The sequence below is a fragment of the Cucumis melo genome, chromosome 2 (assembly GCF_025177605.1).
Source record: "Cucumis melo cultivar AY chromosome 2, USDA_Cmelo_AY_1.0, whole genome shotgun sequence".
Classification (NCBI taxonomy): domain Eukaryota; kingdom Viridiplantae; phylum Streptophyta; class Magnoliopsida; order Cucurbitales; family Cucurbitaceae; genus Cucumis; species Cucumis melo.
In genome coordinates this window covers 20,824,935-20,837,493 of record NC_066858.1, presented here as the reverse complement: position 1 = coordinate 20,837,493, position 12,559 = coordinate 20,824,935, and the positions used below count along the sequence as shown (strand labels likewise).

At 45.6% G+C, this 12,559-nt stretch overlaps 1 protein-coding gene across 1 annotated transcript; it reads left to right on the top strand.

Annotated features, from left to right (window-relative positions):
- The first annotated feature begins 524 nt into the window (after window positions 1-524).
- On the top strand, window positions 525-2,042 carry LOC127148301 (ribosomal protein S14, mitochondrial). The gene is given in 5 exon segments (XM_051081782.1): window positions 525-661; window positions 1,395-1,504; window positions 1,507-1,545; window positions 1,548-1,626; window positions 1,628-2,042. Coding segments are annotated over 5 exon segments (504 nt in total). The 3' UTR covers window positions 1,767-2,042.
- The last annotated feature ends 10,517 nt before the right edge of the window (window positions 2,043-12,559 follow it).

Sequence of the window (12,559 nt, the reverse complement as noted above, 5' to 3'; positions counted from 1 at the left end):
ACTTGATAAACCCCTCAATTATGACTGATGATTTCTTTCGTATTTATTCTTTCGAAATCCTATTAAATACTATGGGCTTCTCTCCTCGATTCTGATTCCCCGCGACTACTGAAGATGAATGAGGTGCTCGAGCCTTGACCCCTCGCCTCTTCAGTCTAGCTACCTGGTTTCCGGCCACCAAAGAAAGGTCTGCAAGAGAATCAGCGGGCACAAACCACATCCTCGTCTGGTCGAACTGCCTAAACCTATGAGTGGGGGTTGAGCCTATCTCCTAAACCTCGAGGCGAAGATCTCCTTCTGGAACTCACTCTGATGGATGGGACTTCCGGAGCACCCTTCGCCCGCCACCAGTGGAAGCAAGCTAGCCCCCAGATCGGAGGGAAAGAGTGTTGTAACTGAAGTTCGGCACGCCTGAGATTTCTTTCCTTTCAAGTCGAGTGGCTTTCACACCTCTCCTTTCCTTTCCAAAGACTGAGGTTGCTAGCTTTGGTTCTCAGCAAACGTAGGTAGGACGTGAATCGATCATGACGATAATAGACTCAGAGTCACAGTCCCTTCTCGCCCAGACAAATTCCATGAAGGCTTGGCTTGACCTTCCTGGAGGCGCTTCATCATTCAGTGTGGTGGGGACCTGGCAGGACATAGCAGGAAAAGAGATTAGGCAAGAAAAAGATACCCAGAAAGTTCACTATCCAGACAAGGATCCCAATCAGCATAAACAGAGAATTCTTTCTCTTCATCTGAGCTAGAAATATCTGAATATCAGACAGATCTGGACTAGGACGAAATCCTTTTTTTTGATCTCATTCGTATTCCATTCCTCTCCCTCAACGGTCGAGCTATTTCATTCCTCTCCCTCAACGGTCGAGCTATTTCATTCCTCAACCAACTATCTTTTTGAAGCAGATAGTTCACAGTGCTTATTCTATAGATTAGATACTTGTAAACTCATCTTTCCACTCCATTTTCATTACGAAGATGTATCACGTCAGGATCTCTTGCTCAAACCGAATCACACCAAGGTTATGGAAGTTTCTGGATTGTGTAAAATAAGAGTAGTACCAAAGGCACCTTATTCTTTCATAAGAAAAAATGGAAAATTGGCTATGGAGATTCCGTGCGGTCAGAAATTCATACAAAGGATCAAAGAATGATCTTTTCAGAGTCAAATAAAGAAAAAAAAAGATATGTCAGTGACCTAGCACGAGAAAGCACTCTCCGAGGGCATGGAATGTCTAATTTTGAGGTCAGAATCTCGACAGTAATGTCTCTCTTAGATTCGTAGGTCGAAATACGGGAAAACTCCATGAAATTCTCGATGGAAACTCCGTTTTGCTCATTCTCCCCAGAACTGGAAGATCATTTTGAGATCCTCTCTAATATTAATATTCTAGGGTTCAATGTGACTATTCTCACTTCGGCCAAGACACAAGCCGTGGAGCGGCTTTTTTCAAAAAGATGAGGCTCGACTGATAAGGAGAGGAGTATGAGAAGCGAAATATACGAGTAGATTGCTCGCGGCTAAATATGAATTGAGACTCAAGCTTTAGAATTGAGTAAAGATCCCCATTTTCCTAGTGATATGCGGGACAAAGATCGTTATAAGTTGTCCAAGTTGCCAAGAAACCTTTGCACGAGTAAGAAAGCGATGTATTTTCACGGGTCGCCCTCATGGAGTAGATGAGTTCTTTATCATTTCTCGTATCCTTTTTCGTGGATTAGCATCTCGAGGTCCTTTGATGGGCATAAAGAAATCGTCTTGGTAGCAACCACCAAACCAATAGAACAAGGCTTAGCTCTGCAGCTGGTCCATAAGCAAGGTATGTAGGTCCATTACCGGCCGGCTCCGGACCGAAAAGACCTGACTCCGTAATCCTTTATCTCAGATCTTTGATGCTAACGGGGCTGGGGGACCTCTCTACCGCCTCCTGTAAAGTATGCTCCCCAGACATAGACTACGTACAGGATAGTACTCTTGGAAAGATAGAATATCACCGCGTGAACATAAGATTCAGTTACGAATCTAACTCCCGAGGGATCGACCACTATTCTAAATAGAGTAAAGTAAGGCGGAGAACTCTTGTTCATTGGAGCGTCGGAGTGCAGAGGTTGTTCCCATCATTGAAGTCAGAGTGTGGGACTGAGCCTGTAGAATGAGAAAGAAAAAAAAGTGCTTAGTTTCGTTGGAAAAACCAAGGCACATCAATCATATTGACTTTCTCTCGCCCTACTTCTAAGAATGAATAGATAGAAAAGGTTGGAGAGAGTGACTTTCTTCATTTCTCTCCTTTCTAAAGCTGCGCAAGGCGGCCCCCCCAGAACAAAGCCCCACCCTTCTTTTCCCCCTTTCATTCATGAAATACCTTCGCCCCGCTTCCTATTCATTTGTGGGTCGGGACCGAGGGCCTTTTTTTCTCAACAGGTTCTTTCAAGAATCAACCAACCAAGAAATCCGTAGCCCAGGTGACTCACAGCCTCCCTCTCGCCTAAATCAAATGGGATGAATCAAATCTTTAAGCTTTTTGATTTGATTGATGAAGGGCGCAGCGAAGCCAAATTCAATCAAGGCAAGGGGGCTGACTTTTCCTGACACTGAGTCATCCTATGAAAATTTAGCTATTGCTAATGGAAGAGGAAAAGGTTGAAGATGATATGGACTCTAAGAGATGAGCGAGAACCGAAGATTGCTTAGGGGTCGCATTCTGTCCCGCTTGGTGGACGAAAGATTCTCTCCTTTTCTCATTCTTTCTCCCACACGCCTTTGCCCTCTTGAACCGAAGAGGAAACTTCCAAGCGGACAGAGGCCTCAATTTCCATTATCAAGATTCCTAAACTTCTTTTGTTCCAGCAAGATGATCAGTCCCTTGTTGGCGCTGGAGAGAATGGAAAGCGGTCAAAACCTCTCAGATTCGGTCGCCGAGCAGTCTTCCGACTTTTCAGTAACCCAACTCCTTCGATGCTTCTTTCGCCGTATACCCCCTCCATCCTCCTCCAGTGGAAGAAAGGCTACTATATTCTATATATATATATATATATATCTAGTAAGTAGGGCCCCAGAACGCTAAAAAGGTGGTGGGGGAAAAGAGCTGCTTAATTAGGAAAGAGAAAAGAATTGATGAAGATATCACGCTTCGGGCCTCCGTAGCTTAATCTAGTGGCTACGGCTCGGTCTAATTCCTATTCCGAAAGATCTTCTTCATCAGCCACTTGCTGAACCCTTATTAGGGAGGCCTCTCCTTCTGAAAGAAAAGCAAGAGCCTCAGCAGGCACAAGGAGGCTCCTGAACCCCTCCTATTAAGCCACTGCGCTCTCTCTCCCTGCTTTCCAGGGAAGTCAATGAAGAAGGAAGGTATGAATGAAAGAGGGCAGACTCTTGCTTCTCGCTTCGCTTTTCCCCGACTGATTCATTCTTTGCTCTCGTTATACCCTCTCCCTTCGGTCGAGTCACTTCGTCCCTCTCCCTTCGGTCGAGTCACTTCGTCCCTCTCCCCCCTCTCCTTCGTTGAGTCGAGCTATTTCTTCCTTTCCAACTCTGTTTACGGATGAGCTACTTCTATAATCAGTCTCGTATACGGTCATTTCCGGTGAGGCTTCCAACTTCTTCTTCTTCAACTTCCTATCCCGAAAGAGAAGCACTCCAAACCAAACTGTCTAATGAAAGAGTGAACTCGACAAAGTAACCTCGGACGGACTAGGCGACCCCTTAGCGCTTTCCCTGGATCGGCTTCAAAGTCATCCAAAAAGACTGGGTTTCCATCAGTAAGAAAAGCCCACTACGCGGTGGCAGGAACTTACTAGGGAAAAGATAGGACCAATTCGCAGAGCATTCCTTTACCGCTACCTGGGGTTCTAACCGCTATCGTCTTCTACCTTCTATAAGCCGGAAATGGTCAGCTACTTCCTAAATTACATAAGTTCAGTTAGAATCTCGGATCGATCACTTTCTGATAAAGTAGGGGAAAGATCTAAGCATCAGATAAAGGCTAGGAAAGCTATCACTTTCTGAATAAGGCGGCATTCTAAGTAGTAATTTCAGAAGTCAGGGTCTTTAATTTGGTCTAGATGCTAGCATTCAAGATCCTGACTTTCAAGTCGATTAATAGTGGCTCGACTGAGTTCTAGAACGAGAGGACTTTTTCTCAACCCAACGGAGCACGACCCCAGGGAAAGGCTGAAAAGTAGAGGACCCCCACCAACGGGCTCAGGCCCCATAGCGGCGTCGGTATCGGTCGACCCTACTAGGAACTTCCTTCCCTCTTCTGAACCTGTGAGTCTTCTAACTCAGTCTGCTTCCTTTATTCTATTTAATACAAGAGAGAAAAGAGATCCAGATTCTCATATATAAACAAGAAAAGAGATGCTTCTCAAATTCTTTGAACCTCTCTGACAGTCGAGCTAACTAAATAAAGGGAGAGGGTCGGCAGGCAGCATAAGAAGTACTATGAGAAAGGGGACATCCAGAGTAAGCGAGATCGGCAGATGCCCACGTAGCGCTTTCATGGGCCCCCCACGTAGCGGTAGGACGAACTATGAATTATCTCTTTCCGCCGAAAGGGAACATCTCGAACTATTGTAGGACTAGAATAGAACTATCTACCTATGGGTGAGAAAATGTGACAAGCGCAGTTGAGGAAGGAAGTTCAGTTCTTCCATTAGATTGATTAGAGGGAGCAAGGGAATTCCCAGTTAGCAGGAGCTGTTAAGGAAGAAATGCTCTCAAATCATATCTCTCCCGTAAAGCTGCTACCCGCGAGTTCAGGGTAAGATATATAGAATATCTCCTTATTCCGGTATTTGTTCAGTTCAGTGATGAAACTCAATTTCATCGAGTGCACTCCTCCTACTACGTCTTCTTTGCGCTCCCTCCTACGTCCTACGCGGCTGGGGAAATTGGCTGAAAATGAGATGATGACGCATTCAAAGGAGTAAGGAGTCAAAGACGGGAGGCCACACGCTCTACGCTCGGATCGGCAGTTTCAGTAGACCTAAAGCGCAATTAATAAGCATCCCTAGGGGATGCAGAATCAGTCCTCGTCCCAGGAAGACTCACTCCCTTTGGAATTGAGGTCGGTCCTTGAATCCGAGAAGAAAGTCTGAAGTTGTAAATTGCTACGTGGATGGATGGGACTTTCATCAGCCAGAGGCCTTGGTGGGGACTGCCTCAATGGTCTTTTCACCGCGTAGTGGGCCGCCGTGAGCCCAGAAGGCATTACACTATCAGAAAGCTCGACCTCTTAGAAGAAAGAGAAAATAGGCTCACTCGCGCTAGGGAGTTGACAACGTCCTTGGAATATTCTTTTCTGTCTTTCTTCCAGACTATTCAAAGTCGAAAAGAGAAAAGAATAAGAGCAAACCCCACTTTCATATTTTCATATCAACTTCTGACTTTTTCCGGGATTGTCAGATTTGAATAGGAGAAGAAAAGAGAAAAATCGGTCGACTTCTCTCTCAACTCCTACTCCGCCTTGCCTTAAACGTCTTAAATAAGGCCGCCTTCCGCAGTGATAGGGCTTGAATCTGTGCGTGCTTCGATCGCTCGGTGCTAACTCGATGACGGGATCGTAAGACGCCTGAATCCGGGGATTCGTGAAAATAGAGTGAAAGGTAAGGCCATAACGAAGAGCATAGCATATACTGATCAACGGACGTTGCGACTGATCTTTATTCAACTAAAGCAAGAAGAACTGGGACCTCTGCCTCAACCCGACCCCGAAGAACTACCTAGTAGTGGGAGTGAAGTCTTTCTGCCTCAGCTGGCACTGGGACTGGTGGAAGAAGATTGACTGATTACTGGTGACCTTCCTGCTTCAGGGAATGTCCTTTTTTTCTCCTCTCTTGTTCGCCGCTCTCCTCCTGGGGAAATGAACGAAAGAATTCACTCCCAAGCGGGAGTTCACAAGGCTTAGGCCGAGACTTCGTGAGTTGAGTTCTGAAATCAGATCTAATTGGGAATCAAGGATTGAGTTCTTTTCTGAAAAATGATATAAATCAGGTTGATCGGGTATTTGCCTTAAGAACTTCTCCTAAGCCCAGTTTCCCCTTTTCATTCAAAAAAAGAGATTGATGAGTTAGATTCCATGATTAGTACTGATCATTGGGATTTTCGCTTTGCCACTCTCTACTCCCCGAAAGCCCGTTATTCTCATTCTCAATCTCGCAAAATTGTTCTACCTCGATCATTCGTCTAAATCTAATGATTCTTTTTTGCGCTCCTCTTACTCAACTCCTAACCGCTCCTCTCCTTCCTAACCTCAGTCGAGTGGCTTCGCTCTGAACCTATATTTTTTTCGTAGAGTACCTTCGCTCCTCTCCTTCTAGCCCTTGCTTGCTGACTCTAAGATAGTCTCTTTGTACTCTGAGTTTAGCTCACAACTATGAGAGTTCGGATCTGACTAGGAGCTTGATTGAAGAGCAAAAGAGGGATGAAGAAAGCTTTTTGATCCCGGAGAGTAGGTCAACTCCTCTCCTTCGTAGCTTGATTCTGCTTCGCTCCTCTCCTTCCTAACCTCAGTCGAGTGGCTTCGCTCTGAACCTATATTTTTTTCTACGAGTACCTTCGCTCCTTCTAATATTCTCATTCAGTCCTTTCGCTTTATGAAATGAGTCTTTATTCATTGACTCCTTATCAGTCTTCTTCGAACCCTATTCTTTGTTTTCAGTCTCCTTATTTCATAACCTTCGGACGGACCCTTATTTAATCCATATGAACCTGAAAGGATCAAAGCTCATTGAATAAAGAGAGAAGCGCATTTATCTAAGAAGAGAAAAGGAGTCCTTCGGACGGAGTGCAAAAAAGAAAGATTCGATTTTTTGAGAGCCTTGTTCATTGATTTCTTTCAAACTACCAATTCAAGAAAACTCCGCGGAGCTTCTTTGCTGAAGTTTCTGAATTTCACTACTTTTGACTTGAGTGGGTTTAGTAGGTTTTCGCTTCTAGCCTTCCCTCTGTTCTACTCCTCCTACGCGGTCGAGCTATTACATAACCGTCAGTTTGTTTAGTAGGTTTAGAAGGAAGTTTTCCATGAAATCAAAGTCAGCAGAAAAAGACATAAGCCTTGACTTTGATTTGAATTAAGCCGACGAATGAGATCTATATCACGAGCGCTCGAGCAAGCACTTAATGAATTTCATCGACTTCAGACTGAAGACACATGCGACCTACTTCTTTGTTTTAGTGGAATGAAGGAAGGAAGGAACTCATATTCATTCAGCCTGGACCTTTGTTTTTCTGCGAGTTTCTTTCTAGGTTAAGGGAATTCCTGAACTTCAGGCCGAGATCCAAGAGTGGGCCGGTAAGGCTAAGTGAGGACAGGTTGGGGTAGAACGAGCAAGGGAGGCATCCCTTTCAGTTGAATCCGTTGTGGCAGCTCTTGAAAGCTTCTTCGATCGGGATAAGCATTGAGTCTCACCGCTCCGTGGGTTCTCCTATTTTCTTTTTCTATCATAAATAGTCCCCAAATGAGTGAATAACTAAGATCCCATCTCGACCAGGGAAGTTGCACCATCTGGTCTTTCTGCTGGAGTACGAGACATTACCGTCAGGCCTGGTTTACCGCTACCTGGGATTGAGTACCCAACTTGAAGATCGAAAGAGCTCGACCAAGGATGGTACTGTACTGGAAACCGGATACCGGATAAAAGAAGAGATCTCGGAAGGCGTCTAAACTGAGTGAACAGGGCAGGGGAATCTGAATCCGTAACTACTCAAAGAGGCAAGAAAGGGCGCTTCGGACTCGTCCTTTCTCTTGGACAAGAAGTACCAATAAGATCCAGGCTCGATCGACCGGGAAGGATCGGTATTTCTAGGAGCCAGCGGGAGGGAAGGGAGAAGAGGTTAGAATCCGGATCAATAAGGCTATTTATCATTCATGAATGAAAGAGCGATCGAAGGAAGCCTAAGCAAGAAGGGCAGCTCTCGCGGCTAGTTCAACGGGGAATTCCGGCCCTATAAAGGCGCCTCCGCTCCCTCCTTTACCTTCTTCCTCAGAGAAAATGGGGGGATTGGGCGAATGGGAGATGGAATAGGGGTGGACACCCTCTTTCTGTACGGTAAATTACCTTTGTGGAAGTGGGTGGTACTCATCGGTCGAGACTTTCTGCCTCGGGCCTCTGTCTCGCCATGCCGACCGACCCTGGGGCCTTCCCTTCCTTCCCCTGAAAGTTCGTCATCCGCTTCCTCTTTTGGGAGTCCCCATTCTACCTACCCCCTACCGCCTCAATGAAAAATCAAGCTCATCTGAAACCCTTTTTTTTGATGGGCCTCAGTAGTTTCATTATTGCGAGAACGCTTTCTGAAATTCTATGAAATAATATAGCTTTGAAAGAAGAAAAGCGACTTCAACACCCGGTTCCGAGACCAAGAGCGCCACTGAGGCTACTTCATTCCCCTCAGCGGGCTCAGGCTGATCTTCACAACCGATGCCATGCCGACCGACCTGTGCCACTATCGATAATAGGACCTCTGGCTTTGACTGAAAATCACTTCTTTAGAAAGGTGGATAGGGGCATTAGATCAATGGAATGGCTAGTCAAGACCAGGGTCTCTTCTGCCCACACCACGAGAGGCCAAGACGAATAGAGGGAATTTCTACGATGAAATCAGAAAGAAAGCTTTTCTTCTACCGTCGACGTGAAGGCATTGATTTGCCCTGGGAAAACTCAGACTCGAGGTTCAAGGGCTCGGTGCCCCTTCCCAATCCGAACCAGCTCCATAGGCCTCTTCCAGGTGGCTGACCTAGGGAAGTTGACTGATTTTGACCGCTATCTCATGAAAAGAATCGATCCATCCGGGCTATAATGGAAGAAAGATCAAGCCTAGGGTCCGGAATGACTCGCGCATCCATCTTTCAGATTCAAAGAAGAAAGACGGAGGCAGGTAAGGAGAGTAGTCACGACCTTTAGAGTCAGCTGGTCCGAAGGACTGACCGCAGAGGTTTGGTCTCGCTCCCTCTCAGACTGATTCCGCTTCCTCTCTCTCTTACCGCAGAGTGGGAAAGAGTACTCATGAAAGAAGATCGGAAAGAGATCATGAAAGAAGGCCTCTCCTTAAGAGAAGAGCGAAGACCTGAAAGCGAAACCTAGCCTGATTCTGAAAGTTCAAGAAAGAGATCTGAGAACTCTGTCTTCTTTCTTCTTCAATTCCCGCTACCCTACTGAAAATGAGTGATAGCTTGACTCAAGCGAAGCGGAAAGAAGCTTTCTTTGCTTGCTCCGCGCCCTACATAGTTCGCGCGCTAGTCCACAATATCCCTGTCTTATGGAACCTTGTTCATTGACTTGTGTGACTGAGGATCAAAGAAGATTTCGAAAGAATTGAGACCGTCCGGAGGACTTGTTTTTATCCACTAGAATGAACCGGAGGTGCAAAGAATATTGCGGCTATTCTAGGTTAATATGGTAGATTGAAGACGGAGTTCAATCCCAGATTTTGCAAGGCGCAATTCAATATGCCTTGAATGAATGAATGAATCATGAAAAATCTTGCATTTTTTCTCTTTTCTCCTTCAATAGAGAAAACCGATGACGGAGCTATTTTACTACTTTTTGCAAGCTCAATATTCTTTGAGCCTTGATTTTGCAACTGGATGCATTGTCCTAGGCTTGATTCTTTCATTGCTTAAGACATGAATTCAGAGATTTCTCTGGGTCCGGAGGACCTGTCTTATGGCACCTCTCCTTCTTAGTCTCGCTCCTCTCCTTCCTAACCTCAGTCGAGTGGCTTCGCTCTGAACCTATATTTTTTTCGTAGAGTACCTTCGCTCCTCTCCTTCCTAACCTCAGTCGAGCCGCTTTCGCTCCTTCGCAATATTCTTTGCACCTGGATACTTTCTTTTTCACAGCTTTTTTTTGGAAGGCAATCGCATATTGAATTGCGCCTCCTAGGCTTTCAGTTCCATAATACTCCAAAAAGAAAAGCTCCAGATGCCCCGCAATATTCGATAATCAAGTTTCGAGCAATATTCTTTGCGCCTTCTACGCGGTCGAGAAAGCGAAAGTTGCTGGGCTTCGAGAACCCTTGCCTCTTCCGACAAGACCATGGGAGAGCGTATCCATGGACTGAATTACACATCTCCCAAAAGTGGGCGATCTTGAGGCCATCTTGCTTATCATTGACCGGTTCTCGAAGTACGCCACCTTCATCCCCACTACCAAGCAGTCTTCCGCCGAGTTGACAGCACTCTTCTTCTTTAGGCATCTCGTCCCGACGAGTATTGTGAGCGAGAGAGATGGGAGATTCATTGCTACCTTCTGGACAGAATTCTTTACCTTGGACAAGTCTGAATATATCCTCAAGCTACCATCCTCAGACTGATGGCCAGACAGAACGATGAAATTGTATGCGAGTATCTGCTTCTTGATGCAAGACATCAGAATTGGGTCCAGCTGGCTGGCTCAATTCTCTTTCAATGCTCAGACTAGTTCGTCGACGGGATTCCCTTTTCAATTCTAAGTGGAAGACAACTTACCTCATATGAATTAGAAGCTCCTATTGATGCAGAAATGAAATAAAGGTAAGAGAGGGCTAGGCCACCCAGGAGCGGCTTTCTTACATTTACATTTCTTCCGAGTCAAGCCGGAGGACGCAACAAAAGAAAGGCAGGGATGAAGATTTCATCATCTTTTTTTCGAGGACTATTTATAGCTATTACTTTGAGGGAGGCGCGAAGCGAAGCGACTCTTAAGGCTGAATTCATTGAGTTCATCAACGTAATGAAAGGTCCGTGGTAGTTTCATTATCGCATATTGAATTGCGCCTCCGGACGTCTCATTGATAAGGACATATTAGCTTGGAGCCTCCTACGCAGCAGGGGTGTATTTTAGTGGAATACTTTTTCGAAATCTTCTTTGAGCCTAGCGGAGGTTTCAGTTCCATAAGACTTTTTTTTCGGAAGGCATTCCGTCTTTGAGCCTTCGCATATTGAATTGCGCCTCCGGACTATCCATATTAACCTGGCACCTAGCGCCAGAAAAGAAAGAATCTCATCTTGACCCGAGGAGCGGAGCAAGGAATAGTAGGAATTGGGACGCGATACCGGGGAGGAGTTAGGGAAGACCGCGCGCACGAGAGTGGCTGAATCAGTGGATCTTGCAGCTTCGGAAGTTTCATCCGTTGAAGTAGCTGGCCTTGTCCCCGAATTAGCTTTTCTTGTGGCTGTACCATATTCGTATCCCCAGTGCAAATCAGAAGAATAAAGGATATGAGGAACTTTCAACTTCCTATACCCGTCAGAATGAGAAGGATCGGTGTTCATAACTAACTAATTCTTTCCCTTTCTTAATGTGAATAAGGAAAGAGATTTGATAAGAGGAGATAGGGCTCGGATAAGAATGAGAAGTTGCCCTTATCAGCCTTTCCCTGTAACTGAAGATAATATCTAAAAAGAGGGCTAGCCGAAGTCAAGAGGTTTTCATAGCTCGACCTAGTCGGGCAACTCCATTATCACTATCTTTTCTGAAATCAATCCCCAATTCACTCTATGATCATAGGGAAAGTCAAGGTTCAAAGAATATTGACAACGGAAGGAGAGATAGAGTTTACAATGTTTCGGACTGCTCTTTAAGTCTCTTTCGGCAGCACTAATTAAGCTAGCACGGACCGGGGAAGGGTAGAGCTAGTCGACGAGGGGAGAAGGAGGGAAGTAGCTAGCAAAAGGAGAAGCGGTATTCTCTGATCTCGAACTAGCCAAGTTGGGCGCGGCCCATTATTCTTTCATGGAATTCTTCTCACATCACAGAGTAAGCGAAAAGGGTGCTCCACCAGAAAGGAAAGACCAGAGATTCAGAGGACGCACACTGGATCCGCTCGCTCGACCTGCAGATGCTCTTGGAACTCTCAGTCCTTTTGTACTCAATACAAGGGAGGGAGCGGGGGAGGCACAGGCTTGACCACAGGGTCGTGGAAGAAAGAGTTTAGGATCAGCTTTACAGAGAATATGATCAGCTTTTGCTTGACACCTAGCCTCCTGCTTAGATGGATCCACTTATTATGGGCATAGGGCCGTCAATCAAAGCTCCAGATGAGTTGACTCGACCACATACTAAGAAAGAGAGGGCTCATTTACTTGATCCAGGTCTTTCCTCTTGAATCAGAGCAACTGAATTAGATAGAGATAGGCTTTCCCAATAGGGATTGGATAGGTATCAGCTCTTCTTCTCAGTTGCAGGAGAAGTTCTTGTTCCAGCTGAGGCTCGACTGAAAGGAGTCCAAGATTCAAGCTTGATGTTTCGGTTTCTGAAGTGGCAGGCAGTTGGTCTTGCAGCTCGAGACGAAGCTCTCCCTTCTGACTTAAGGGTCGGAAGCTAGATTCCGAAAAAGAAAGTCAGAGTGGAAGGCGTAGAAGGAGTTGTTTATCCATATTCAATTTCAAGAAGAAAGAGGCCTAAGTTAGAGTTTACAAACGAGAGCGGACCGCTAGCCCAAGCTTCTCAATTTTGAGAAGGCTTTCGTCTGATTTTGAGGTATAGAATTTTTCTACCACGGACCGGTGCAATGTAATTGAGCTAAACTAATAAAGCAAAGCGAGAGGTGAGATTCCATTTCGTCTTCAGAGTTCAGGCT